This window comes from Periplaneta americana, chromosome 14 (assembly GCF_040183065.1).
Source record: "Periplaneta americana isolate PAMFEO1 chromosome 14, P.americana_PAMFEO1_priV1, whole genome shotgun sequence".
Classification (NCBI taxonomy): domain Eukaryota; kingdom Metazoa; phylum Arthropoda; class Insecta; order Blattodea; family Blattidae; genus Periplaneta; species Periplaneta americana.
Window position 1 is genome coordinate 102,168,937 of NC_091130.1, and position 26,813 is coordinate 102,195,749.

The 26,813-nt window shown below is 35.8% G+C and overlaps 1 protein-coding gene across 1 annotated transcript in view; it reads right to left on the minus strand.

The window, feature by feature from the left end:
• LOC138713610 (neuroligin-4, X-linked-like) overlaps positions 1-26,813 on the minus strand; it is a 357,534-nt gene that overhangs the window by 159,621 nt on the left and 171,100 nt on the right. Inside the window, exon 4 of the mRNA XM_069845834.1 lies at positions 4,054-4,205. Within this exon, the coding sequence (XP_069701935.1) occupies positions 4,054-4,205 (152 nt within the window). The remainder of the gene's footprint in view (positions 1-4,053; positions 4,206-26,813) is intronic.

Here is a 26,813-nt window from a genome sequence, read left to right on the forward strand (position 1 = left end):
ACAAAAACTTCTAAGATTCCATTTTACTAACTCGCATTTAGAGACAGATAACGGACAAATTTAAAGTTTATAGTCATGTATGCGTACATACCTCATATTCTAGACGTCGGGGTCGATGTTTTCGCACATTTTCAAAGGTACCTCCTTCTGCTTCAATGCACTGTTGCGCTCGGGCGTGAATCGCGCTCATCGCACGGTAGAGTTGCACGTAACTGTTCTCTATGCCGCATCCAAAATACGGTCGACTAGCGGCTCTCTCGTTTCCCCCTTCCTTTGCTATACCAAGTCATTCATGCATCCCCATAGACAGTAAATACTCATCGATATGGTATCCTTCTGTTCGGAAAGCGTCTTTCATATTCAGCGACGGCACGCAAGGAACTTCCATCACACAAGCCATAAACATACACAATATCGACGTATTCTGTAGTCGAAAGTTTATAAGGCATCTTGAAAACACACAACTTAACACTTCCGATAACTGTACCTGTATAACTACTGTACTGTAGGTAGCTGACTGGACTGCTGTGAATTTGATGATAGTGTAGCCTATTTGTGTTATCTGCGGGTTCTGTGTCATTACATGAGACAAGGGCAGGCGATTGGACATTTGTAATGCCCCACCACCCGGTTTCTTCCTTTTATCTACATTGTTCACAATGCAGATTCCAATGTTACGTCACTCATTGCGACCTTGACATTGTCTCACGCCTCGTCTCACGTCAGCAGCATATGGTAACGTCTGATTCACATTTGGGCGAGACGTTTTACCAAAAAAATGTATCTAGCTCCGCCATCGTTCGAAAACGGACCTATGTTCATATGAACTTTTTCACTCAAAATGGCATAAGATATCGTATCCTAAATGTTTGACCTTTCCTCGTGAATCACCCTGTATATAAAAGTGTGTGTACGTGTATATACGTGCGTGTTTTTTTTTTTCTCTATACAAATTTATACGCTTTGACGGATGTGTCAAAGTTTACACATCTAACGTTCATGACCAGGAGAAAAACATAGGCTATATTAAAATTGTGCAAATTGACGTTAAATTAATAAGAAAAAATATAAGATCAAACATTCATGTATAATAGTAAAATGCAATCTTCTGTAGTCAATTGTTCTTTATTATTGTGTGCTGTAATCAAAATCGACTTTATTTCTTAGTTTCCTCATCCAGAGTACTAGAAAAAGAACCACTGTCATCAGGACCAACTTCTATTGTAAGTGAATTTAAGTCTATAGAGTCAAGTTCTTGGGCCACTTGAACATTGATTATTGTATAAAACACCATCAACTAAATAACTGATAAGTTCGGTGTCTTCTTTTACTACTTGTTCTGCATCTTAACTGCTATCACGAAATTATTTATCATCTTGATTTATCAACTATATCAGTTGTCGTCAGGCTCGTTGAAATGGGTAAAAAATAAGCGGAGCCGTCCCGTGTGCCCCGTCGTGCAGCAGGAAGAAGAGGTAGAGAGCTTACCCACTAGAGTCGAAGGCAATTCGGAAGCCGGTAGTTTGCTAGCGTTTGCGTCGAGAGAGACAGATAGAGAGAGCAAGGCAGCGTACAACATTGCCACATCGTACTTCACGCGCACGTGTAATACAAATAGCGCAGGAGAGAATTTATGATATCAAAAGATAATAATGACCTTACCCGTTGGTTACTGTAAACATGACATCAAACATAAACGCTCTCCGTCACTAACAAAATTCTTTGCACTGTTCTCAATCCCACACCACATGCTTCAGAAGTCGTTTCTTGCACGTTGGCAACGTTGCAGCGAGCATAAAGATGGTCGGCAGCGTTCTACTCGTCAACATTTTTAAAATAATTATACACCTCAAACAATATTTTCCGCGCCTGCCTGTGCAATATTTGTCTTTTTACAGTCTCTTCCTCCATTTATTTATCTTACATACATACATTAAATGTTAGTTTTACTTATTCAATGTATTGAAACTCTCACACGTAAACAAACGAACTCGGGAAGTATTTGTTACAGATTGATTCCAATTGGTTGTACTGTACAAGCTTGTGACGTCACATACTAGAAATGCTATGGCGCATATAGCAGCCGATCGCCTTCCGAACTGCCGTCTAGTCTAGCAGCTACGAATGAATCATAGTGGAGTGTGTTCTGCGCGGGTAAGAGACGCTAGCCCCAGGGCGCTCTGTGCTAATGACCGCTGAGCTATGTTAACCGTTCTTAATCTATTCCTGTTTGAAATTTGTTAAAAAATAACTAAGGGCAGTGACGTTCCAAGTCCAATTTTAAGTTTCACTCCAAAAAGGAATTTGTAAGTCTCCATTTTTGTAGCGTCGTGTTAAGTGGTTTTCATATTCCACTGGACAAACATTAGGCCGGTACTGCAGTTAGTTGTGTTATTATTAGAATCCTGCATTTGGTTACTTTGAGTTCAAGTTAGATGTACATGGATTATACTAGCTTCTCTTGCAAAGAAGAACTCTGACTTATCTGCTAGCTCCGTTTCGTGTGTTTACATCTGCTTATTCGTATAGGGCAGTAGAGGCACTGAACAATGAGAATGCTACTCACGTACAAAATATAATTTCATGTGTATTTAATAACAAACAAAATATTTATTTGAAGCCATCTTATGGACAACAGAAGAGTATTCTCACAGTAAGTAAAACGCATCTAGATTCTAGATAGGCCTACTTTTTTGTTTGACAGTATATTTTTCACCTAAAAAGTAAAAGCTCATTATTGGTCGCCTATTTACAGAGTGTGAATATTTAAATTACACTTTTTAAAATAAATAATACGATAATTTATTGAAAGGGTTGAAATTTGAATATTCACAATTAAAAATGAATTAATATTTAAATATATATAATATATTTCAGCTCTGATGTTTCAACTTCTGTTAATTAAGAAATGTTTGTTGGTTATTTTCGTCTCCATGTATTACCATCTACAATAACATATTACAAAATTAATAAATTAATAGACCTACTTGTTCTCCACGTGAACGTTGTGACTGAACACAGCCTATGTATGTACAGATCTATAAATAAATACATAAATAAATGTGAAAATTACAATATGACAATAAATCGCAATAAAATCAAAACTATTTGCTCCGACTACTTGTTGTGTGAGTCTCTATACATTGCAACGAGTAACTGTAAACATTTTAAGTATTTTAAAAGAAAATTTTCTCGTTCAAAAGTAGGATAGCAATGGCCAAGGAAATTTTTTAATAGAAAAATGAGAATCTTCTGCGGATCTCTGGGAAAAGAACTAAGAAAGAGACTACTGAAGCGCTTTGTGTGGAGTTTGGCATTGTATGGGACAAAAACATGGACATTATGAGGAAGTGAAGGGAAGGGAATAGAAGCACTTGAAATGTGGATGGAGCGTGTAAAATGGACAAACAAAAAGAGAAATGAAATTGTGTTGGAAAGAGTGGGCGAAGAAAGAATGTTTCTGAAACTGATCAAGAACAGAAAGAGGAATTGGTTGGGTTACTGGCTGAGAAGAAACTGCCTACTGGAGGATGTATTGGAAGGAATGCTGAACGGGAGAAGAGTTCGGAGCAGAAGAAAATATCAGATGATGGACATTAAGATATATGGATCATATGCGGAGACTAAGAGGAAGACAGAAAATAAGAAAGATTGGAAAATGCTGAGTTTGCAGTGGAAGACCTGCCCTGGAGCAGAACACATATATGTACAAGTAAGGCCATAAATCTCGTTACCCCTTTAATATTTTAATATTTTAAAATCAGTAAGCAGCATTATCAAACGACGGCCTAAGTGTGGGTTGGTGTGGCAGGAGCAATCAGGAATATAACAGAAGATTTTATTCGCAAAACCTCTCGTCGAACATGGCGTGTTATGATAATGTCATTGCACTCACAGATTTCCTGGATATGTAAGCTTATATGAGTCGTCAGTTGTTAGCTAGTTGTGAAATAAAGCAATTAGGAGGGATAACATGACCTGTATGTAATATGGCATCAGAAGAGTTGCTTATATCTCTCCTGCCGCAATGTGGCTACAATATTTCTTACTCACCCCGTTCTTGCGAAGTTGCTGAAGTACACTATGACAGCTTCTGAGAGACCAACTTCTGATTTCGTGTAATTGCGAGGGAAGTGGCTGAATCCATCCACTAAGGGCGCTCCGAACACATACGGCAGTTCCTCGCCGTGTACTGTTCCCATTCTCTGCAATAAAGGAATAATGTCATTGTTTAAAAATTATATTCGTGGATGTAGAGAATATACTATGAAAGACACTCTTACAGCTTCCTCAATAACGGGGCTGCCTCATTGGACAAAGCGTAACTAACACACAGAGTGAAAACAAAACAGATCACAAAAGAGAAATGTATGGAACGAACAAAAAAGGGAAATTAAGGACAGGAATGATAATACATACATATAATAGGCCTAAACATAGTAAACAAACAGATTAAACGTTCAAAGAAAAGTTGTTTCTTTTTAGAAAACAAACTACAGGTGGTATTTTAAAATGGCAAGTGATCCTCTGATAGCAGTAAGGGAAACATCACGAATGAAGTCGTTTTTCAGCTGGAATTTCTTGCAGAAACTGACAAAGAGGCGAGGTATTGTGCCCCTAGCGCCACCCATTAACCCAACTACTTCAATGGAGGTGAGGTGATAAATTTCCAAATAGAATGGAACTGTGGGCTCATAAATTCTGCATTTTTCTGCGTGGACTTCAGCGGGCTGTTGTTGCTGTGCCTCGAACCTAACTGTCGGGTCGATAATGTAGGCCTGGTGGAATGGCAAGCGTGTCAATTCGCCGAATGTCAATTCGCCGACAGGATCTCTCTTGAGAGATACTATGGATTTCTTCATGTACAGTGAGACCTTCTGTGATTTCTACAGTTCCGCAGGGTCTCGCTGAAGGGACAGGCACCCAAAACGTGGCCAAGAGTTTCAATCTCACTGACGCAACGACGACAGTAGTTTCCGTCTCGGAATCTTCCTGGTATAGCACGCAGCTGAGAAACATTAGCTGTCATTTTAAGAGCTAGTATCCATTCACTGCTAGTGAGGCAATCCGGTTGTCGGATCCATTTATTGGCGGGAGTGAACTTCTTATAGAGGATGACGCCTTTCCCTTTCTGATTTAAAGAGCACCAAGATTGAAATGCTCGCTCCCTGAGTATAACTTTCGACTCAGTCAACTCCGGACCAGGGTTCCTTATTTCAAACTGATACATGTGCCCTTTCCCATCATCCCTGAAAGTTTGTAACATCATCCCGGAAACAGCTTGTATAATAGGACTAGAATATTTTGATAACTAAGACACTGTTCCATTTTGTCTGTTTGTCTCATTTAAACATTTATAATGTTATTTATTTCAATAATATGTATTATACAAAGTTACGAAATCTTTCCACGCCGACCAAATGCTATTTCGAGAATGATGAGCGAGACTCGAAGCGCACGAGAATGACGAGACGAGACTCGAAAGACAAATACAACGAACACAGCGAGCGAATCCGGCAGTTACTTTCGTTCATCTCTACAGTGTACATATCCCATCAATAGTTCAAATACACTGAATTTAGGCCCGTAATACGCTACGGTGAGATATGTGTAATGCGTTTGTCGAGCTATAGAAAATGCTTTTCTTGATCACGGAGCAACACTCAAAATAAGGTATAGCTGACATCGATTGGCTATTGCTTTTTTTAAAAAAACATAGCCTGCTATCCATAATGTAGCCTATAAAATTTATATTACGTGAATAAAATTGAACAATTAATAAAAGCCGTATTTGAAATTTATGTAACTTTATTTCTATCGGCTCGTATCACACTGTTTTCCGTATGACGTAGTAAAATTCACGTTTTAATTATCTATACATAGATAGCACCACTGAGTAGCAAGATATTTCCCGTTATACTGTGAAGACCAAAACTTTTCCAAGCCGACTCCACACATGGAAACACAGTTCATAGTTCTCAGTATAGTGTGTAATGGGCCTTAAAGTCGAATTCCTTCTTTGTTCTATAACCCATAAAGCGACTTAATTTGGTATTTTTTCATTTGGTTACTTAACGATGCTGAATCAACTACTGGGCTATTTAGCGTCGGTGGAATTGGTGATAGATGGTATTTGGCGAGATGAGGCCGAGGATTCGCCATAGATTCGCCTTACGGTTGGGGAAAACCAATGCACCAGGAAGTCAAGGCCTTAACTGAGCTTATAAAACAATTATGTTACAAACATAAATAACTCTTATTTATTTTCACATCTTAATGCACCTTTTCAGAAGACATTCTAATTAAATCGATGTTGGTGTAAAGTGACTCAAATTCGGTTAAAAAAAATTTTGTTAATTATTTAATCATAAATTCGTTTGCAACAAATGCATTTACTAAACTACATACAGGCACCCTAAGTTTTAGAAGATTCCACAGCATAGCCATTTTTTAAATATTTTCTCCTTTTGTGACGTCTGTTGCAGCTTGACTGTCTTTTAGCGACCAAGATTTGACATAATTCTTAGGGTTGAAGTTGAAGATCGGAGACATACTCTAATTAGTAGGTTCGTCCAGGTGTTAAATAGGGATGATCTCAGTGGAATGACGAAGAAGTTGAGTTGGGAGAAACCTCACAATATATATATATGTCTGAAAAATGAACATCTGAAATGGGATCACGAAATGAGTTTTAATAAAGTCTCATGATTCTACTTGAGGAATCATCATTAGATAGAGGAAAGTATTCGGCTCAATTAAAATCGTATCTACAAAAATTTAAAATTGAAATAAACTGATTGATACAAAATAGAGTCTGGCCGAGCACTTCCGAAAAATGCTGAAAAATGAGTACCGCGCGCTGATAAGCTGACAAACATTAGAAAATGCTGATGTCAACTTTAAAAGTCCTGTTACTATTATTATTATTATTATTATTATTATTATTATTATTAATAGTCCGGCTGATTGCCAAATTCTTCAAAATTATATTAATTCTACTCAACTTTGGTCCGACGATAATGGAATAAAAATTAATGGAAGAAAGCCTTTTATCATTTCTTACTCACGAAAAACTACTTCCATAAAATTCAGTTATTCTCTTAATAACGTCTATATTATTATAAAAATTTCTATTAAAGATCTTGGTGTATTACTTGATTCTATATGATATTTTCATGATCATGTTCAATATATTTATAATCATTCAATAAGAATGCTTGGTTTAATAAGGTCTATAACTTATTCTTTGTCTACTCCTGCGTCTATATTAATTCTATAGTACTTTACTTTGGTTCGATCTAAACTTGAATATGTATATGTAGTCTGGAAGTCCATTACTTCAACTGATTCGGTGAAATTGACAACTATTCAAATACAATTTATTTCCCTATCTGTTTTTCCATTTTTACCCAGTTTCTCTGTTTCTAATTATTAGATTACCTGTAAAATATTTTAACTGTTGTAGCCTTTATTCTAGACGTCAAAATTTTGAATATCAATTTTTTTGTAAAGTTATCAAGGGTGATATAGATTGTGAGTCTATCATAAACAATATCAGCCAATGTATTCCTACTAAGGGTTTAAGATTTCATAAAACGTTTTACAACAAAAATTCAAAATCTCTCTCTCCAGTCTGTAGATGCATAAAATATGCCAATTTGAATGGGAACAATTTAGTTCCTTTTAAAGTATAATTTCGTTTATTAGTATTTACTGTCCTTGTTTTCAATTTTATTTATGTATGTTTTTGTTTGTTTAAGATATTGTATTATTTGTTATTGCACCTTTGTATCTTCTATCTGTGTATTGTGCTAAACTATAATCGGCCTCTGGTTGTCGTTCAGCATAGAAATATTAATAATAAATTCAAATTTCAAATTCAAATTTATTCATAATTTACATTTGAAATGGTACATATTAATAGATATCCGAAATGAGCATATTCTCGTGCTCGGGTACAGTCCAGTAGAGTCTACATAAATTTTACAGACATCAATAATAATAATAATAATAATAATAATAATAACAATAATAATAAAACATAAATATTAACAATAATAAAATAATAACTAAGACTGATAAAATAAAAATAAAACCACTTAGTGAGAGTTAACACAACTTACATACTGTAAGCATATAATAATCAGGAAAAAAATAACGCACTCGAAAATCAACAAAAAAGTTCGTTGATCGCAGACGACAGCAACCGCCGTATTGATATTGTGTTATGCATTATTGGTAGGAGGGGGAGCCGAAGGTCTACGTAACTGCCGTTCTCTTCGAATCTTCTCATACAATCATAGGAAGTTAATGCTGAAAAACAAAGTGTCTACGAGTCAAACTGTACATTATTACCAGGATAAATACAAATAATACTGAAATATATTAATCAAGTTTCAGTTATAGATCTCCCCTTTGGTGCAAGAGGTATCATATCAAAATATTTTATGAAAGGCGGGGAAAATATAAATTTTAAGAACTCTCTAATGATAGAGGTAGTGACAAATACAATAAAGTGTATCTGTGCGATGCTAAGAAAATCATTTATGTGGAAACATACACTGTTATTAATTAAGAAAATGATCTATTTATATTTATTACAATTTTTTATCTAATAGCTTACCTGCATCAGATAAAAACAATAAATATTATTAACATAGGCATATAATGCTAGTAACACTTAAAATAATAATAAAATTTAACAAATATCATAGAAACATTTTCACTTTATTTTTAATCTTGAGAATGTGTAAATTGCTTAGGTTTGGTTTATTTTCCAATACTGAATTGTATAATCTTGGTCCATAATTACTACTGTGTCTTAATCCAGCTTAAATTATTATTATTATTGTTTTTGTTATTATTATTATTATTATTATTATTATATCATCATAATGAATTAATTATAGCTGTTGATGGTTTTTTCAAAATTATTTATACGCTGGAACCTTTGGCCTTAGACATATTTCGTGTTGCAGAATTGGAATGACGCTGAATATGAACAAAGACTATCGTTTTCACACGGCATAAAATTGCGTCTCAGTCTTTGCGTATACCACGGCCAGCAGAATCATACATTGCATTGTTAAGTAACCAGTAGAGAGTCGAGAACCATGCACCATACAACAGATAAGTCGAAGTTATTGCCTCCTGCGGGCAGGCAAACCGCGCAACATGTTGTATCAGCCCGTGTAGTGGTTGAAAGAATACGTTGTGCTTTGCGGTGTGTTCGGAATGTGTATTACTGGCAAGTATGTGAAGGGAGTGGACTTCCACCCTTCATCTTCAATTAGTATTACCCCAATAAAAACAGTAATAGCGTCCCGCGTGCCGTACCCACAGGGACATCACATAGGCAATCCTAACACGTATGCTGGCTATAGCTTGGAACCGGCTGCGAGACCCGGATTCAATAAGGTCAGGGGTTTACAGTGCGTGATTCAGCGCACGTTTAACGCAAAAATAACTCTGTAATTACTTAACACATAATAATGAGAGAATCCACAAGTAAGACCACAGCAAGACTCTTTATATTGATGTAGCATGTATGTAAAAAAAAAAAAAATACTGTGTTCGTAGTATCGTTGTAATAAAAACTTTATTGTGTTCTTTTACTTTTTTATTATACCAAATTCATTTTCACTGTCATTTTTGTTTTCATACCAACTTTATCATATACAGACTATACACTACCGGTCAAAAGTTTTCGATCAGTTATGAAAACAACTATATACTTTTATTTCAAAGTACAAACAGATCAGAAAAACTAAATAGACCAACAAAATTAATATTTTCTTTCTCTAGCATTATGATATGATAGAATATTCAAAACGAAATCCCAGTTTTAACCACAAATCCATAGTTGTGATCGAAAACCTTTGACCGGTAGTGTACATAATATATTAGGTGTCTCGAGAAATAATATAAAATAATTCAGGATAATGTAGTTTGGATTAACCTTACTTACTTACATACAAATGGTTCTTAAGGAACCCGCAGGTTCATTGCCGTCCTCACATAAGCCCGTCATCGATCCCTATCCTGTGCAAGATTAATCAAGTCTCTATCATCATATCCCACCTCCCTCAAATCCATTTTAGTATTACCCTCCTACTACGTCTCGGCCTCCCCAAAGGTCTTTTTCCCTTCGGCCTCCCAAGTAACACTCTATATGTATTTCAGGATTCGCCCATACGTGCTACATGCCCTGCCTATCTCAAAGATCTGGATTCAATGCTCCTAATTATGTCAGCTGAAGAATAATGCGAGCAGTTCTGCGTTGTCTAACTTTCTCCATTGTCCGTCTTAACCCCAAGTATTTTCCTTAGCACCTTATTCTCAAACACCCTTAATTTCTATTTCTCTCTCATAGTGAGAGTCCAAGTTTCACAACCATACAGAACAACAGGTAATGTAACTGTTTTATAAATTCTAACTTTATCATTTTTTGACAGCAGACTAGATGACGAAAGCTTCTCCACCCAAAAAAATGGCTTTTCCCATATTTATTCTGCGTTTAATTTCCTCCCGAGTCATTTATATTTATTACTGTTGCTTAAGAAATTTGAATTTTTCCGCCTCTTCGAAGGAAAAATCTCCAATTTTTATATTTCCATTTCCTACAATATTCTGGTCACGATATATAATCATATATTTTGTCTTTTCGGGATTTACTTCCAAACTTATCGCTTTACTTGGTTCAAATAAAATTTCCGTGTTTTGCCTAATCGTTTGTGGATTTTCTCCTAGGTTGGATTAACTTACATCCATTTAACCTGATATAACTTATCTATGTTAGAAGTCTAACGGTTCGGGAGAAATTAGAAATTTGGGGGGGAAATACTAGAACTTCTTGTGTTTCCATGTACGGTACTATACTTGACGTGTTATGCCAGATCTTTTGCATACACCAACATTCAAGCACTGCAACGCCTGCGCAACAAAAATAACTGAATACACGTTCAGTTCACATTTAATTCGTGTTTTCGTATAGTAAATATGCAGACGTGCTTTATATATATATATATATATATATATATATATATATATATGTTTTATTGTAGATACATTGAAAATAGAATATAAAATGTCAATAAAAATGTGGAACATTCAATAGAACACTTAAAAATAAGACAAGGAGACAAACAAAAATAACATTTTAGAAAATAATGGCTTCTCCAATTGTAATGTTTGAAAGTGAGTCCGATAGTAAACGAAAGATATAAAAACAAAATACAATAGGCAGAAAAGATATTTCTCCTTAGAGTGAAGGGTTGTACAACAAACGACCATATAGTGAATGAAAATATACGAGAAGGGCTTAACGTATATAGTTTAAAAAAATAATAAAAAAAATATAAGTAGCTATATAAAGAAAACTGAAGGATACATTTAAATCGAATGAATGATGGAGAATTCCAGCTCTTGTGTCTACGTATCAACCTATAGGTAGGAGGGATTTCGTCGTCCAAGGAAAAGATGGCGTTGAACATTGTGAAAACGGAACAAGCACTTTTGCCTAATCCCTGCTGTGAAGATGATGATGATGTTTTTTGTTTATGGATTTTGTTATGGCAATGCCTTGACTGCTTTTGAATACAGACGACAATTTCCCAATCGAATGTTTCCATCCAGCTGTGTGTTTTCCCGTGCTTAACTGAAGTTATTGTTATGAAACTTGCAAGCTACGAAGTATTGCATTGAGCTTGGAAAGAGAACCGGTACTGGTATCTGATATGAATTTACGATTTATGGAATCTACAAGAAGGGCAAACATAATAATATGTCATGTGTAATTATATTTTGTCCTATTGAGTGTGTGCTTAATTATTAAATAAAGTGATTGGAACGACACAAGAAGCAGCATTTTCAATAATGTATCATATCACAATGTTGCAAAACATAGAAATAGGCCTACATATATAATGCCCCTGAAATTTTTATACTTATTGGTGGAATGTTGAAGCTACACTTTTTTCGCATTGTGTAGACCAAATTTCGATAAAAAAAATGGAAAAAGTTCTCTCTTTCAAAATAAGCTCTTATTTTTTTTTATAATGTTTGTAATCTTGTATTTATAACAAATAAGTTTCTTGTCTATGATTAGCATCGCAAAAAAAAAGCGAGATAACTCCTTGGACTTGAAAATATCACAGTGTGTATACAGACTACAGAGTCCAGATTTGAGAAGCTACACAGGCATGTTTATTGCATTAGTTATATTTTTCTGAGACTTTTTTAGTATTCATTTCAACGTTATATTTACGTTTCTAAATTCAAAACAAATGCACGTTAATTAGGTGTTTTTTGGTTTTATTTTGTAAATCATCTCGCCACCTCTCTCAGCTCTCTTCACAACGGGGTTAACCCTAACTCTATTATCCTGAATTATTTTACATTCCTCCTGAAACACCTGGATAGGGTAAAGGTTGGTAATTTTGTGATACAACTAATATTGTGATAGTTCTTTTTGAGAATGCATTACAATTTTACTGAGTGAGAGAACTACCGGTTTTGTGTAAAAACTTGTCCACGAACATTCCCTTAATATGGCGAAACAAAAAAACCGATCTTCCTCTCTCACATTAAAATTTTAATAAATTCTCAAAAAAGAACTGTCACAATACTACTCATACCACAAAATACTATATATACACTATAATAGGCCTATATGTATATAGTTATAACGACTGCTTATATATTTTATGTTGGCACACTTCTGTCAACCGCTGTGGAGTAACGGTTAGCCTACCTGACCGTAAAACGAGCGGGCCCGGTTTCATAATCATGGTTGGGACAAGTTACCCGGTTGAGGTTTGTTTTGGGATTTTCTTTCAACGCATTAAAAGCAAATGCTGAATAACTATCGGCGTTGGACTCTGGACTCATTTCGCTGGCATTACCACCTTCATATCAGTCAGACGCTAAATAACCAGCAGTTGATAAAACGTCATGAAATAAACCACTAAAAAGACACCATTCTACGACGTATAAATTATACTTTTGTTTTATTTTTACAGGCTTATTTGTGCCATTTTGTAGTGATGTCAGCTTTATTTTGATGTTATTCTATTTCCATAGAAATATGTTATGTTTGTGTAAGTTTAATGTTAAAACATTTTAAGGCTTCAGAGCCATAGTAGGCCAAGCGCCATTTATTAAAAACGGAGAAAACAAGGGTTAAAGTTAAGTGAATACCGTAGGTTAATAAAGACTGACATATCATTTAGTTTTAATGTGTATACTTTATATTACTTGCTATATGTTTCCATTGAATTATGGTGATAACTTCATTTTAACTCCTGTTTTCTACGGTTTTAGTAAATGTCGCTTGGCCCACTATGGTTTTGAACCCTTCAATTATTTGTTGCAATAACAAATTACTTGTATTTCTGTTGACATCATTTTATTGACAGTTTCTTAACAACTAAATTAATTTAGCTACGTAGTGATTTCTGTAACCGAAACGGGTAAATGACATGACAGTATATCAGCAATATCTTGTCAACAACAAGCTGCGACAGTATCACTTGGAGATCTCACAAAATCTAATCATCTGCTATGGCTTGTGCTCGCGGAACCTACGCCACATTATTTTGTGTGGCACAGTAGAGTAATTAAAGCCGGTAGTAAAGAAATTAATTACAGCCCTCACTGATTATGGAGACAGTCGCCCGTAAATCTTGCGTTGGCAAGTGGCCCGAGCGCTTTATCTCGAATTAGTTATACCCCATATAGAAATTGCTTTCAAAACCAGCCAGATGGCACTGGCGAGCGAAATGCCTGGGTCCTAAAAGTGTGGGAGGGAGAGCGGAATGGTTTCCATGACTACAGAAATGTGTCAAAATTAACAGTGCTGTTAAAGATGTTCTTTATCCTATGTTATAGGATACAATAATTTATTATGCAATAAAATATAGCCTACTTTTATATGAGATAAAAAGGGCCAAAATAATCTCTATATTATTATCGGTGTGCAATAAATTACAGTAGGCCTACATTATATGAAAGTGTGAACATATAAATTTAGGTAATTTGGAGTGTATAATTACAGTAGGCTTAATTTAAATTTGCTTACTTTCGGGCGCGGGTCCTGGAATCAGTTTCGGGGCAGGTACCAGTTTTCAAAGATGTCAAAATAACTATTAGTAGAAAAGGTCAGGACTGATTTTTAGCGTGGGCTGCATAATATTGGAATGGGATGGGTGTGGGAAAAAGGAGATAATAATAGAAGGAATGTATGGCGCAATGTGAAGATGCGTTTAATTGATATGGCAAGAGATTGATCGCCAATGTTCGGAAAAGTGCTCACTACATTTACAATCAGATCTCATGCTTAACTGGGGGAGATGTCACTACATAAATTCTTGTTACAAAGACAGTAGAGCAGATTTAGCGTGACTAAGATTGGGGGCATGGAAGGGTAATAAAATTTTCAACGAAGAACGAGAGCGCCTTTATCCTCTGAACGGGGAAAATCACTCCTGGAGATATATTTTATTACAGTGTGTCGAATTGGAATATATCCGGATAAAATATCTACCACCCTCGATGCTAAGTCAGAATAGGAGTTCGCTCGAATATCTTGACCTCATGGGGAATAGAGAATACGAACAAAAGTCTGGATTGTTCCTCTTGAAGGCGAGACAGATTAGAACTTCAGCTGTTGTAGTTAGTGATGCGAACTGACAAAGGAATAATGGTAAACTACTCAATTATACACTTTTATGCCTATTTTAGGTTAGGATATATTATATGATGTGTTTTGTTTGTGCCATTTTCATTGTAATCTGTGTGTTCTTTTGGAGAGTGGTTGGATCTAATCATAGGTGAGCGGATTGAAACCTACAAAGTAGGACTTGTTTTCACAGCACGTACGGACAGAAGGCCCGTGAATTGGATTTAAGTGAAAATTCTGATAATATTGTACATCTGTACGTATAATATTGCCGATTAAATCCAACTGTCTATCTACTTTAAACAAAAAAATTATGTAATTAATATTCAGTACTTATCCGATTAGCAACTGGACATGATTGCTTGGGTAAACATCTATGCCGCATTGGTTTACTCCAGAACCCTAACTGCCCACTCTGCAACCAGAACATCGTAATGGACGCAGACCATCTAATGGATTGTCCCAATCTGTCCTCAACAACACTGGTAGAGAAGTACTGGGAAGCAAGACAGAAGATGATGGCCATCCAAATTCTATCATTCTTACTGAGATGAACTATTTTTGTACTCTTCTCACTGTTTATTTGTTCACTTGTCTCACACTGTTGCATGTTGCCATTATCACGGCTAAAGATAAACTCTACAGCCCTGAATAAAATAAATAAATAAATAAAAATAAATATTCGGTACTTATATATTTTTGTTTCAGTTTCGGTCCCATAGAATTACGTCCACATTATTAGCAACGTACACTGCACATTACCTTCATAATGTTTACTTTACTCAGCCTTTACATGGATCATCTACAAGTACGTATTTTGGGACTAATTTCTGTAGTTTACTTAAGAGTGTTTTAAACCTATTTTAAAGTTACATACAGTAGTGCAGAAAAAAAGGGAAACATAATAGATATCAAAATAATATATGTGACTTATTTGAAGAAATATTTTATCGAAATCTTTCATTCTGAGCGATTTTTTTTTAATTTTTACATCAACATTCAATTCTTCAGAAGGCGCTTTCATTTCGTGAAAGAATTAACCGAACTCTTCAACAGTGTCCTTTCTTACCTCCACAGAGTTGAATACAGAAGCCGAACCGAGTTTCATCATCTCGTTAAATTAATTTGCTTGCTCAGCATTTTAACTGACAAAGGGGGCAGGAAATTTGCAAACACTTCCAAACTGATTAGTTACTAACCAAAAATTAAGTCCACCGTTGTGGAGCGTGAAACTAGCGCACCCGTGTTCAAATCCTGGTTGAGACAAATTACCTGATTGAACTTTTTCTGAGGTTTCATTTGAAGCAGATTTGCAAAGTAACTTTCTGCGTTGACCTCGTACTCATTTCTCCATTATAATTACATTTCTTCTCTTTCATCGTCTCCGTATCTTCATCATTTTCCGCTTGCTTAGATGTAGAGTCTGCAGGGTGCTACCGAACTTGGACAGCGTGGTATGTGGTCATTATTTGCTAGTGGTGGTGCCACGTAACGTGGCTTTCCCCTCAGGCTGAGGAACTGAGGGTTGTTGTTAATGTCTATTATCTGACATCTTCTTTTCCAAAGTCGACGAGTTGGTATACCGCTGGCCTTCTATGCCCAAGGGTGCTCGTTCGATCCCGGGCCAGGTCGATGGGATTTAAATGTGCTTAAATGCGACAGGCTCATATCAATAGATTTACTGGCATGTAAAATAACCCCTGCGGGACAAAATTCCGGCACATCTGGCGATGCTGATATAACCTCTGCAGTTGCGAGTGTCGTTAAATAAAACATAACATTTTTTTTTTCTTTTCCAGACTTTTTCGTCATTCACTATTCCTTCCAGTGCATCCTTGCATATTTCAGGAACCTTTGTTTATTTCTACTAATTATAAAAACTAATAGTGTGTCAAAATGACACACTCTAATTTTATGCCTCTTAATATTATAATTATTTATTTGCATATAAACGTCACTTATTGATCAAAATCGTGGATGACTAAAATTTAAAATCTGTTAACTAGTGTTATAGTATTATGAAAAGTGATAGTAAGGACCGATTTAATCTAACTTGTTTAACTTTAATTGTTGTTTAAAGTCTTTTTAATTGATACTTAAAGGGACAATCCATTTAACCAACATAAATTGGGCTTTAAGTTCTCATTAAACAATATTTAAGTTAATTGGTCAATATTTGATCAATTAAATAATTAAACCTAAATTAACAACAATAATTTTCATCATGGCGAGGACAATGATGGACTTGATATTTGAAAATGATGATTTGTTATCAAAACGGGCGAGGATAATTTCCGAAAAAGAAGATTATCTTAAAACAATGCTCTAAAAAGATATGCAAATGCGGTTCAGGCTAAGCAAGACATAAGCTTTATATATTTTGAATAGTGCAGAAGGTGATTTAGAATATTTCCGACTGATAGTTAAGTATTTCTAAATATTATTTAAATTATATATTTATTGAAGAAACCTTTCATCAATCTTCGGTTGCCTAATATATGGCAACTAAAGTAGTATAAATAACATAGGGTAAACTAGGGCCTGTTGGACAGTCGGGCATGTTGGACACTTTGTACTTTAACGTGTTACCTCGCCACTTATGGGTACCACATTCTGCTAGAAGTCAATGACTGAAGTAGCCCCACTCGTGGCTACTTCCGTCATTGACTTCTAGCAGAATGTGGTGCTCACAAGTGGCAAGGTTACACGTTAAAGTACAAAGCGTCCAACAAGCCCGACTGTCCAACAGACCCTACTTTACCCTATTCATCATGTAGACCTAATATTATATTTTAAGGCATTGGAATAGCGCAAATGGATGAAGTCTTTCCATGTTATTTGATAAATGATATTTCCTTGCATCTAGTTTCATATTATCCCGTTTTGCCTTCAACATTGCTGAAGACATTGGGATGAAGTTTTCTTACATTGAAATCTCTTTCTACATATTTCCAACCTTTCTTCTTTTCTTTTATAGTCTACCCATCCGTCTTTTTGTTTTCGATGATTTTAATACACTATCTACCAAAAAGTGATTGGGCACTGTTTTTGCCACTTTAGAACTTCGTGGTACCACCACTTGTTACTATAACAGCAGCCACCCTGTCAGGCATACTCTCCACTAGTTTGTGTAAAATATCCACTGGAATGCGTCGCCATTCCTCTTGCAACATGGCACTCAGTTAGACAATGGATGTTGGCCGCATCTCCCGAGACCTAAATTGCCGGTTGAATTCGTCCCAAAGGTGCTCAATGGGATTGAAATTACAATTCTGCAGGCCAGTCCAACCGGTGAACAATATTGTCTGCATACCACTGCATAGTAGTAGCCGAAACATGGTGCCAACTTCCACTGTCCAACTGAGTGCCATGTTGCAAGAGGAATGGCGACGCATTCCAGTGGATATCCTACGCAAACTAGTGGAGAGCTTTCCTGATAGGGTGGCTGCTGTTATAACAACAAGAGGTGGTACCACGAGGTTCTAAAGGGACACAAACAATGCCCAATTACTTTTTCGTGGATAGTGTATGTTTTGAGGTTACCTCTGTTTTATGACGACATTTTGTTGTATTTTTTTATTTTTACTTTAATTTCTTGCTTCTTCAAATTTTGAGGTTGACCTTAGACAAAGCATATCAGATAATAATAAATTTGTGGGCTATAATGCGTTGAATATAATGGTCAGTTAAAGACAAATTAAAGTTTATAACAGTGAAATATCCTGAAAAGTACAATAATGAAGGTAAATAATGGCAATGTTTTTTTTAATATATTGGCAGTATTTATTTATTTTAAAATAGATGTTGGGAGGAAAAGAGATTTCCAAAATGTTGCTAGGAAATCTGGAATTGTTCCTCTAGTGCCAATGAGTAGGCCCGCTACCTCTTTATCGTCGAGTTAGTATTTTTCTATATAATATGAAATGGTAGGTATATAAATGCTCTGCTTTTCTTGATGGACTTCTAAAGGATGGGACAGATGGCTTTTGAACCTGATGGTTGGGTCAATAAAATAACAAATGAACCCACTATATAGGTCACTGCTTACATTAACAACGCACGTGGCCTTCGAAATTGCTATTTTACTATTCCGAAGGCCGTGATGACTTAATTGGGAATTAAATTAATTGGCTTTATTTTAAATGCATATTAGTTCGGTGAAATACAAATGAATTAAACACGATTTAATTTCTGTATTTAAGTTAAATTACAATGAGTTAATTGCGAATTAGTAACATGTTGGTGGAATCGACCCTGAATGCTAGAACAGCATTTCCAATATCTCATTTTTCCACTAAAATTTCTACTTGAGCTAGCGAAATATTGGAACGTGTTTTCACAATGGCAAGTTGATGTTCTAGCAGTTTGGTTGACGGTGTAACAAAATAAAAAACAAGAAAGTAATAAAAACTTTATATGCAAACATACATTTCTACATTACACCAATACAATAGGAAAACTGCGAAAGAAAATTTAATTATTTTGTTATTTGTTACTTGTTTTGCTATTTTTCTCACCAAAGACACTTTAAACGTCGCCATTAACAAAGATATTAGGCTGATATCTTTCCCCGTTTCTTCATCTCTTCCTCGAATGTCTAGAATCTCTCCCTTTCCTGGCTGGTATCCTTGTATATCACTTGACATTATGTGTCAGAGGAAGAACAGTTGTTTTGTATGTATGGTAAAGGTTGATAATATTGTGATATGAGTAATATCGTAATAGTTCTTTTTGAGAATTTATTACAATTTACTGAGCGACAGGATGATAAGTTTTTTTGCATCAGCATATTAAGGGAATGTTTGTGGACAAGTTTCTGCACAAAACCTGTCCTTCTCTCGCTCAGTAAAATTTCAATAAATTCTCAAAAAGAACTATCACAATAATACTCGTATCACAGCATTACTAACCTTTACCCTATCTGAAGTCTGAGTAGTGTAATATGTTACTATTCAGCGATGAATGCATTGGAGGGAGAAAGAAACTGGTCACCTACCCTATTACCTCCTATCTTAGTTGCCTCACTTACGAGATAATTTTTCACATTAATTCTACATAATTCTGTTATTATAGATTATATTTCTTTTACTTCGTAATTCTATCAAGAAACTCATCTTGAATATATGACTATTGCTTCCACGTACTCTATTGTCTGCTTATTACTGCACATAATATTACAATACCTTTGATTGAGATTCTGGCTTATACAGGGACATCATTTTATTTTTACTAACATTTTTAATTTTAACCTGTCTATACCTTTAGAGAACCGGAAACACCGCTTGCTCCCCCCTCCAAGACTGGAGTTCGATGATACTGGCGTAAAACACAAATCACTCTACTAGGTATAGGATGGAAGAAAAGTAGTTCATCCATTTACGTAAACTAGGAAATATCGCGATTTTGAGTTTGATAATTTTCATTAGGTTTTTCTTTAATCAAAGTACAGTACTGTATTAAGAATAAGTGTTTTTACTCACGAAGTGAGTTATCCATGCGAACGTATTCATTATGCAGTGTATACTGTCTACAGCACATTAGCGTACAATATAGAGAAAGAAGTTAAATTGAAAAATAATCATAATATGAATATTTAAACAATTTTGAAAATGGTGGCCGTTCATTTCGATACAGGCTTCAGTTCTTTTGTGCATATTATCGCACTATAGACTATTGCATCTAATTCCAATTGCCAATTTCGTCCTTCGTACTAGTAACTCATGTTGAAATAATTCTGTACCTACTCTACGTACTGTGAATTCAATCTTCACTTCTTCCCGACCCGAAAATATAAAATTACTCAGACATGCTATCTACTGTCCGTCCAAGTGGTTATGCCGGCGGATTGTAGAAAGGGAGGAAATCAAGTGACAGTTAATTACTTAACGAGGCCCTTTTATTTAAGTTAAATTAAACAGCTGTATAATATTACGTAAACTTCCAATTCCTAAGAGAAATTAATGTTTTCAGAAAGAGCTAAGACAGCCCAGCTTTTACAGAGGGGCGAGCAGAAGCAGGTGGGGGAAATCGGGATGCGACGTAGGCAAACGGACAGTACCTGTGCGAAAATATGATTCAATATTGAAAGCTCTTTCGTCACTGGAAAACGCGAACATATTTCTGGAACGTACTATACTCAGTAACTCAGTACTGCTTACTATCTGCGGCCTTGGTTCTGTGTGGAGTTGGAACTTCCTTAGTAGAAGGGGTGGGAGTGAAGTACATTCAAAAACTCAGGTACAATAAAAATTGGAGTAAAAATAAAATGATGTCCCTGTATATGCATCTATTATCAGGCAGTACATCTCACTTGATGTTATATATCGGAGGAAGAGTGATGTTTTATTTGTGTCACTTACAAGATAATTCTTCACATTAATAGTACATAATTCCTTTATTATCGTTTATATTACTTTTACTCTATAATTATATCAAGCAACTCATCTTAAATCTATGACTATTGCTTCCACATATTCTATTGTATGCTTATTACTGCACATAATATTTAATACCTCTCATTGAGATTCTGGCTAATATAATATGTGTCTATTGTCAGGCAGTACATCTCACTTGATGGTATGTGTCAGAGGAAGAATAACTGTTTATATACATCTTAAGACTGATTAGTGGAGTATATTACTAGTCAGCGATTTATACAATGAATGTGGAAAGGAACTGGCTACCCTACCCAAATTCTCACCTGATTTAATTTCCTCATGAGTGATGTCTTATTGGGTCACTTATGGAGTTCCAACCTGTCTTTGGACAGTTGGCTAAACAAGTGAACATATCAATTTTATTACTGTACAAATTTTTTATGTCTGCACGCAACAAAAACATTGACATTAACTATAAATTTTAAGAAAGAGTCCTCTTTCTCTTTTTGTAGTCGTTTTAGCCGAACGTAGAATAAAATTAAAAGTAAGTGAAGTCAGAACAACGAATAGTCCTTGTATGTGAAATTTGTTGCTTTTAAAAATTTTGTGATGATGTATCAGTTTCTAAGGATTAGTGATTTCTCTTGGTGGCGTTGGGATATGTAGTAAATACAGTATATAAATAATTTGAATAATTTCGAGGGAAAAATTTTTCCGGGGTCGGGTATCGAACCCGGGACCTTTGGCTAAACGTACCAACGCTCTACCACCTGAGCTACCCGGGAATCTACTGGACACCGATCCAATTTTTCTGTTTTCTGTTAACGAACAGTGACGTGTATTACGCAAATCAACCCCCAAAAAACCACAATTTAAGTCACACAAAGTTAGTGTGAGCTCATTGTTGGTTGCTTGACGGTTGTCAGCCCACTTTGAGATCTGTGGATATAGAGGGAAAAAAATTGAATCGGTGTCCGGTGGTAGAGCGTTGGTACGTTTAGCCAAAGGTCCCGGGTTCGATACCCGGCCCCGGAACAATTTTTTCCTCGAAATTATTCAAATCAACTTTACAGGGAGTTATACCTGGAAGCTTGATTTGCATAATATGGTATATACATTCTAAAGAGAACTGTAGGTCTCATTGGACACCATTAGATTAGCATATGGAATACTGAAGGTAATTTTATGTTTAAGTGGTAGGTCTATATTACATTTGTTTCTAAATGTAGAATTTTTTTCAAACAATAAAATGACTGTGGAAGAACATAAAAGTAAGTATAAATGCATACCCTTGTAGTCCATTGTACACCCCTGTAACAACTCTAAATCCGAAGAGCTCCCTGTAGGCACCCAGTGTATAAAATATAAACTTTATATCCACTCTTTCTCGTCCATGTTTGTAAATGTCACAGGGTGGAAAAGAAGATCGAGAGAGAAAATGGAGAGAGAGTGGAATAGAGAGAAAGGAATGAGGAGGCAAAATAAGTTAGCGACTTGCAGGATTTTGAAAGAAAGTAAAATCATTCGATATATAAAAAGGCAAGAATTTCTTTTTGTAATGATTAAAGAGTATTTCTGAGAATTTTTCAACATATGTCTGCAGCATTGGACGAGTCCTGAATTAAATTAGAATTCAGTAGGATTCATAATAAAACAAAAACGCGTCATTGCACAGAAGTTAAGGCGTGGGATGATTCTCACGGGAGAGAAGCATGTTCAAATTCTGGTGAACCCAGTTAGAATTTGTAGCGAACGATGAAGGTAGCGTGATAGGTTGTTTCGCAATACTTTAGTCTACTACGATACAATGTTATTGAATAATTTTTAATTTACTGCCATCTACTACAGTAAATAACATGCCCATCTATGAATAGGCTATATCGTGAATGTTATCTAATATATCTCTATTTCTCTTTTACACATAGTATGCATCAAAACAAGAAAATAATGTCTAATAAACATGGGACCTACAACACATACTTTCTGAGATCTGAATACTTGTTCATAGGAGGTGCTCAATAATGTGACGTCCATTTATGGCAAAGCATTTCTCTCCCATAAAATAGAGCAGACTACCAGATAATCATACCGCAGTTGACATCCCTGGCATGGTATAATGATACGCGGCAAGGAATACTGAAAACAAAAATTTGGTTGCCGATATGAGCGGGGTTCAGCAGAGATGGTGTTGTGAATTTTCGTAATCAGCATGTGTGGGCTGATGAAAATCCCCATGCAGTTGAAGAAATAAGCCATCATCACCTATTCTCAATCAATATAACTTATGGGCAGGCGTTCTTGGTGATAGATTAATAAGGTCATACGTGCTACCACAGAGATTAACTGGGGCTCGTTATCAGGACTTTCTTATTAACGTATTACCGCTGGATTGGTCGGGGAAGTCCCACACTTTGGCCTGCTCGTTCCCCAAACCTAAATCACCTAAGCTTTTGGTTATGACACATGAAAAATTTGGTCTACGCCACTCGAATCAACAATGTGCAGACACTACAGGATCGCGTTTTCAAAGCATGTCAACACATACAAGAACAACCAGGTCAATTTCAAAGAGTGCGTGATTCCTTACGCCGAAGGGCAGAGGAATGCATTGCCATGAATGGACGTCACATTGAGCACCTCGTCCACACCTGTGGAATAACGGTTAGCGCGTCTGGCCGCAAAACCAGGTGGTTCAGGTTCGATTCCCGTTTGGGACAAGTTACCTGGTTGAGGTTTTTCCGGGGTTTTCTCTCAACACAATATGAGCAAATGCTGGTTAACTTTCGGTGCTAGACCCTGGACACATATCACCGGCATTATCACCTTCATCTCATTCAGACGCTAAATGGCCTAAGATGTTGATAAAGCGTCGTAAAATAATCTATTAAAATAAAAATAAATAAATAAATAAAAAATCGAGCACCTCCTATGAACAAGTGTTCATATCTCAGAAAGTATGTGTTGTAGGACCCACGTTTAGTAGAATTATTTTCTTGTTTTGATGCATACTATCACCTTCTTAATATTGGATACTTTTTTAATACCCTGTATAATCTTATAGGAGAATAACCTCATTAGCTGAAAGTTACAATCCTGTTATAACTTCCACCGCTGTAATTGAAGCTGTGAAGGGAATTAAAATACACACTGCAACCGGACTCGATAAGGTAGTATGACGACAATAAGAAATAGTAAGGTTACAAATATTTTAGCAACATTTCGACTACACGTGCGGTCCCATTTTTTATCAAAGAAATTAAGATAGTCTTCATTTGCAAAGGAGGAGATGAACATGACCCTTTCAATTTCCGTCCCATCTCCATTTCTTCCGTAATAAGAAGAGTCTTTGAACGCATATTGTACAACAGGTTGCTCCAATACATCACCTTCAACCCTCATCAAAGCTGATTTATCTCTTCTCCGTGTACGTACATAAATGTATCGATCTTAGACAGCGCACTTAGTAAGGCTAAGCAACAGAAAGGAAACTTAGCAGCAGTTCTCCTTGATATTAGTAAAGCCTTTGATAATATTGGTCATCTTCACATTATGACGACGTTAGAACACTCTTCTAAGCTAAGGAATATATTAATCACTCTGCTCACAAAGAACTCTACTGCAGTTGAATATAATAACAAAGAACAGCGCCTGCAGATGTTAATTGAAAGGTTATGCAAGAACTCCGTTATCTCCTGTACAATAGTAGGGCATGGTGACCGACTTTATCTTTGACGAGTTTTGAGAGACAAAAATTGCCGAAAAGTATTGGTATGAACTAGTGAAAAGACTGCCTAAATTGACGGTGCTAGGCTTTGCACATGACACCCTTGTAATTTCTGAAGTAAAGAAAATGCCGTTACACTTACGAAAATAATTGTACAAAGATTTAAAGAAATTGAGTTATTTTTGAATACCGGTACCGGTATCTATAAATCTGTAGTGCTCGGCAAAAGTGGCACAAGTAAAAAATGTTAATTTTATAGGAGAAGGAAGAAAACTATCTTCACTCAGGTTTATGTCGATTTGATTTTCTCCTGTATGAATTATTGTAATGGGAGAAATACTTATGTCTCTTTTCCCAAGCTAGCAGATGTTCCGTAAGTTGTCAATAAATTAATAAAAAATGTTTGTGGAAACTGACTTATTCCACTTTTCCCAAGCATTGCAGAAATACACTATCGTTAATAGGGTTCGTATTCCAGTATACCTATAAACTGGAATGACGTTGATTCGAAGTATAGGCTATATGACGTCACAGCGCAGGTATAAGTAGGCTACGTTCGTATAGCTCTTACTAGTCTACCACTTGGACACGTGCTTGGGCAATGCCCCAAAGGTGAGCTGCTGATCAATGCTAGACATCATCGTGTACGACATGCTTTGGCGATATCGTTAACAACTTTAAATTGGGAGATTCATGAGGAAGTACATTGTGTATCGTCAGATGGTTCTTTTAGACGGGCAGACATTATTGCTATCAACGGACGCTTAAAACGGGCTCTTGTTCTTCACCCTACTATCCGTTTCGAAAGAAACTTAAATCAGGCCACCGAAGTTGATATTGAGAAGAAGTCTACATATGAATCTTGCCTGCCGTATCTTTCTCAAAAGTACAACGTCCCTCTTAAACAATGGTCTGTCATTGGTTTGCTGTTTGGGAGTAGAGGTTCAATTACAAAATTCACATGGAATTATCTTAAGGAACTTCACATTCCTTTTGATTATGTAATGTCTATTCTTATAAATATTATCAAGGATTCTCTTCAAATATTACATCATCATCTCTATTTCAATTAATCAACTTATATTTGCCCTCAACAATTAACTTTCTTTTTTCTTTAATGTATCACATCACATTATATTGTACATGTTTATTGTATTCAGGACCCTTGTGGTCACTCAAATTCTTTGAGCTGATGTCTATAATTTAGAAATTTATTTTTTAAATAACTACATCTTTGTGGCTGATTGAAGGTTCATTGCAGAGGTAAAATGCCTTAGGTAAGAGGCTCAAGGGTGTAATATTGCAGGGCATAGTTGAGGATATTTGAACTAATATTTTCACTATCAATAGAGACAACATTACATTTATAGGCGTCCATTGTGTAAAAAAACTTAAAAGTGACAAAAAAGAGTGCACTGAAAGAAACTGCAATACCAAAAGACACAGAAAGTGTGTTGAACGTAATCCAAAAGTATCAGTACTATCAAAAGCTGAAAATTATGAAGATATTAACTCCGTGTTTAGCATGGATTTGTGTATCCTACCATGATGTTCAGTGTCAACATCCCAGTTAATAAATTAAATAATCTAAATTTTAGGGAATTTCTAGAAAAGTACATAGAAAATTAGTGAGTTTTCAGTGATTAGCCACATATGCAATATCTTGATGAAACACGAAAAATATCAGACAATAGGAACATCTTGCACAAATAATGTCAAGTGCTATTGAAAGAATTTCTTATAATATAAAATAATTTCTAGTGACATCTGCATATGTTCAAGTTCCGTAACTTACGATTGCACGTTATTATTCACTGCAAAGATCACAACGAAATTGAACATCACGGTTTAAGCATGTGTTTACTAGTATAGCTTCAGAATGTTGGGAGTTGACTGTAGGCCTATTCTACGAACACACAGTGAGACGCGTTGGTTTATAGGCCTATCCTTATCCGTTGCATTACTTGTGTTCGGCGTACTATATACCCAATGTGTCTTTAACTTAAGACTTTAGGTAGCTGGAATACGGAGTCTA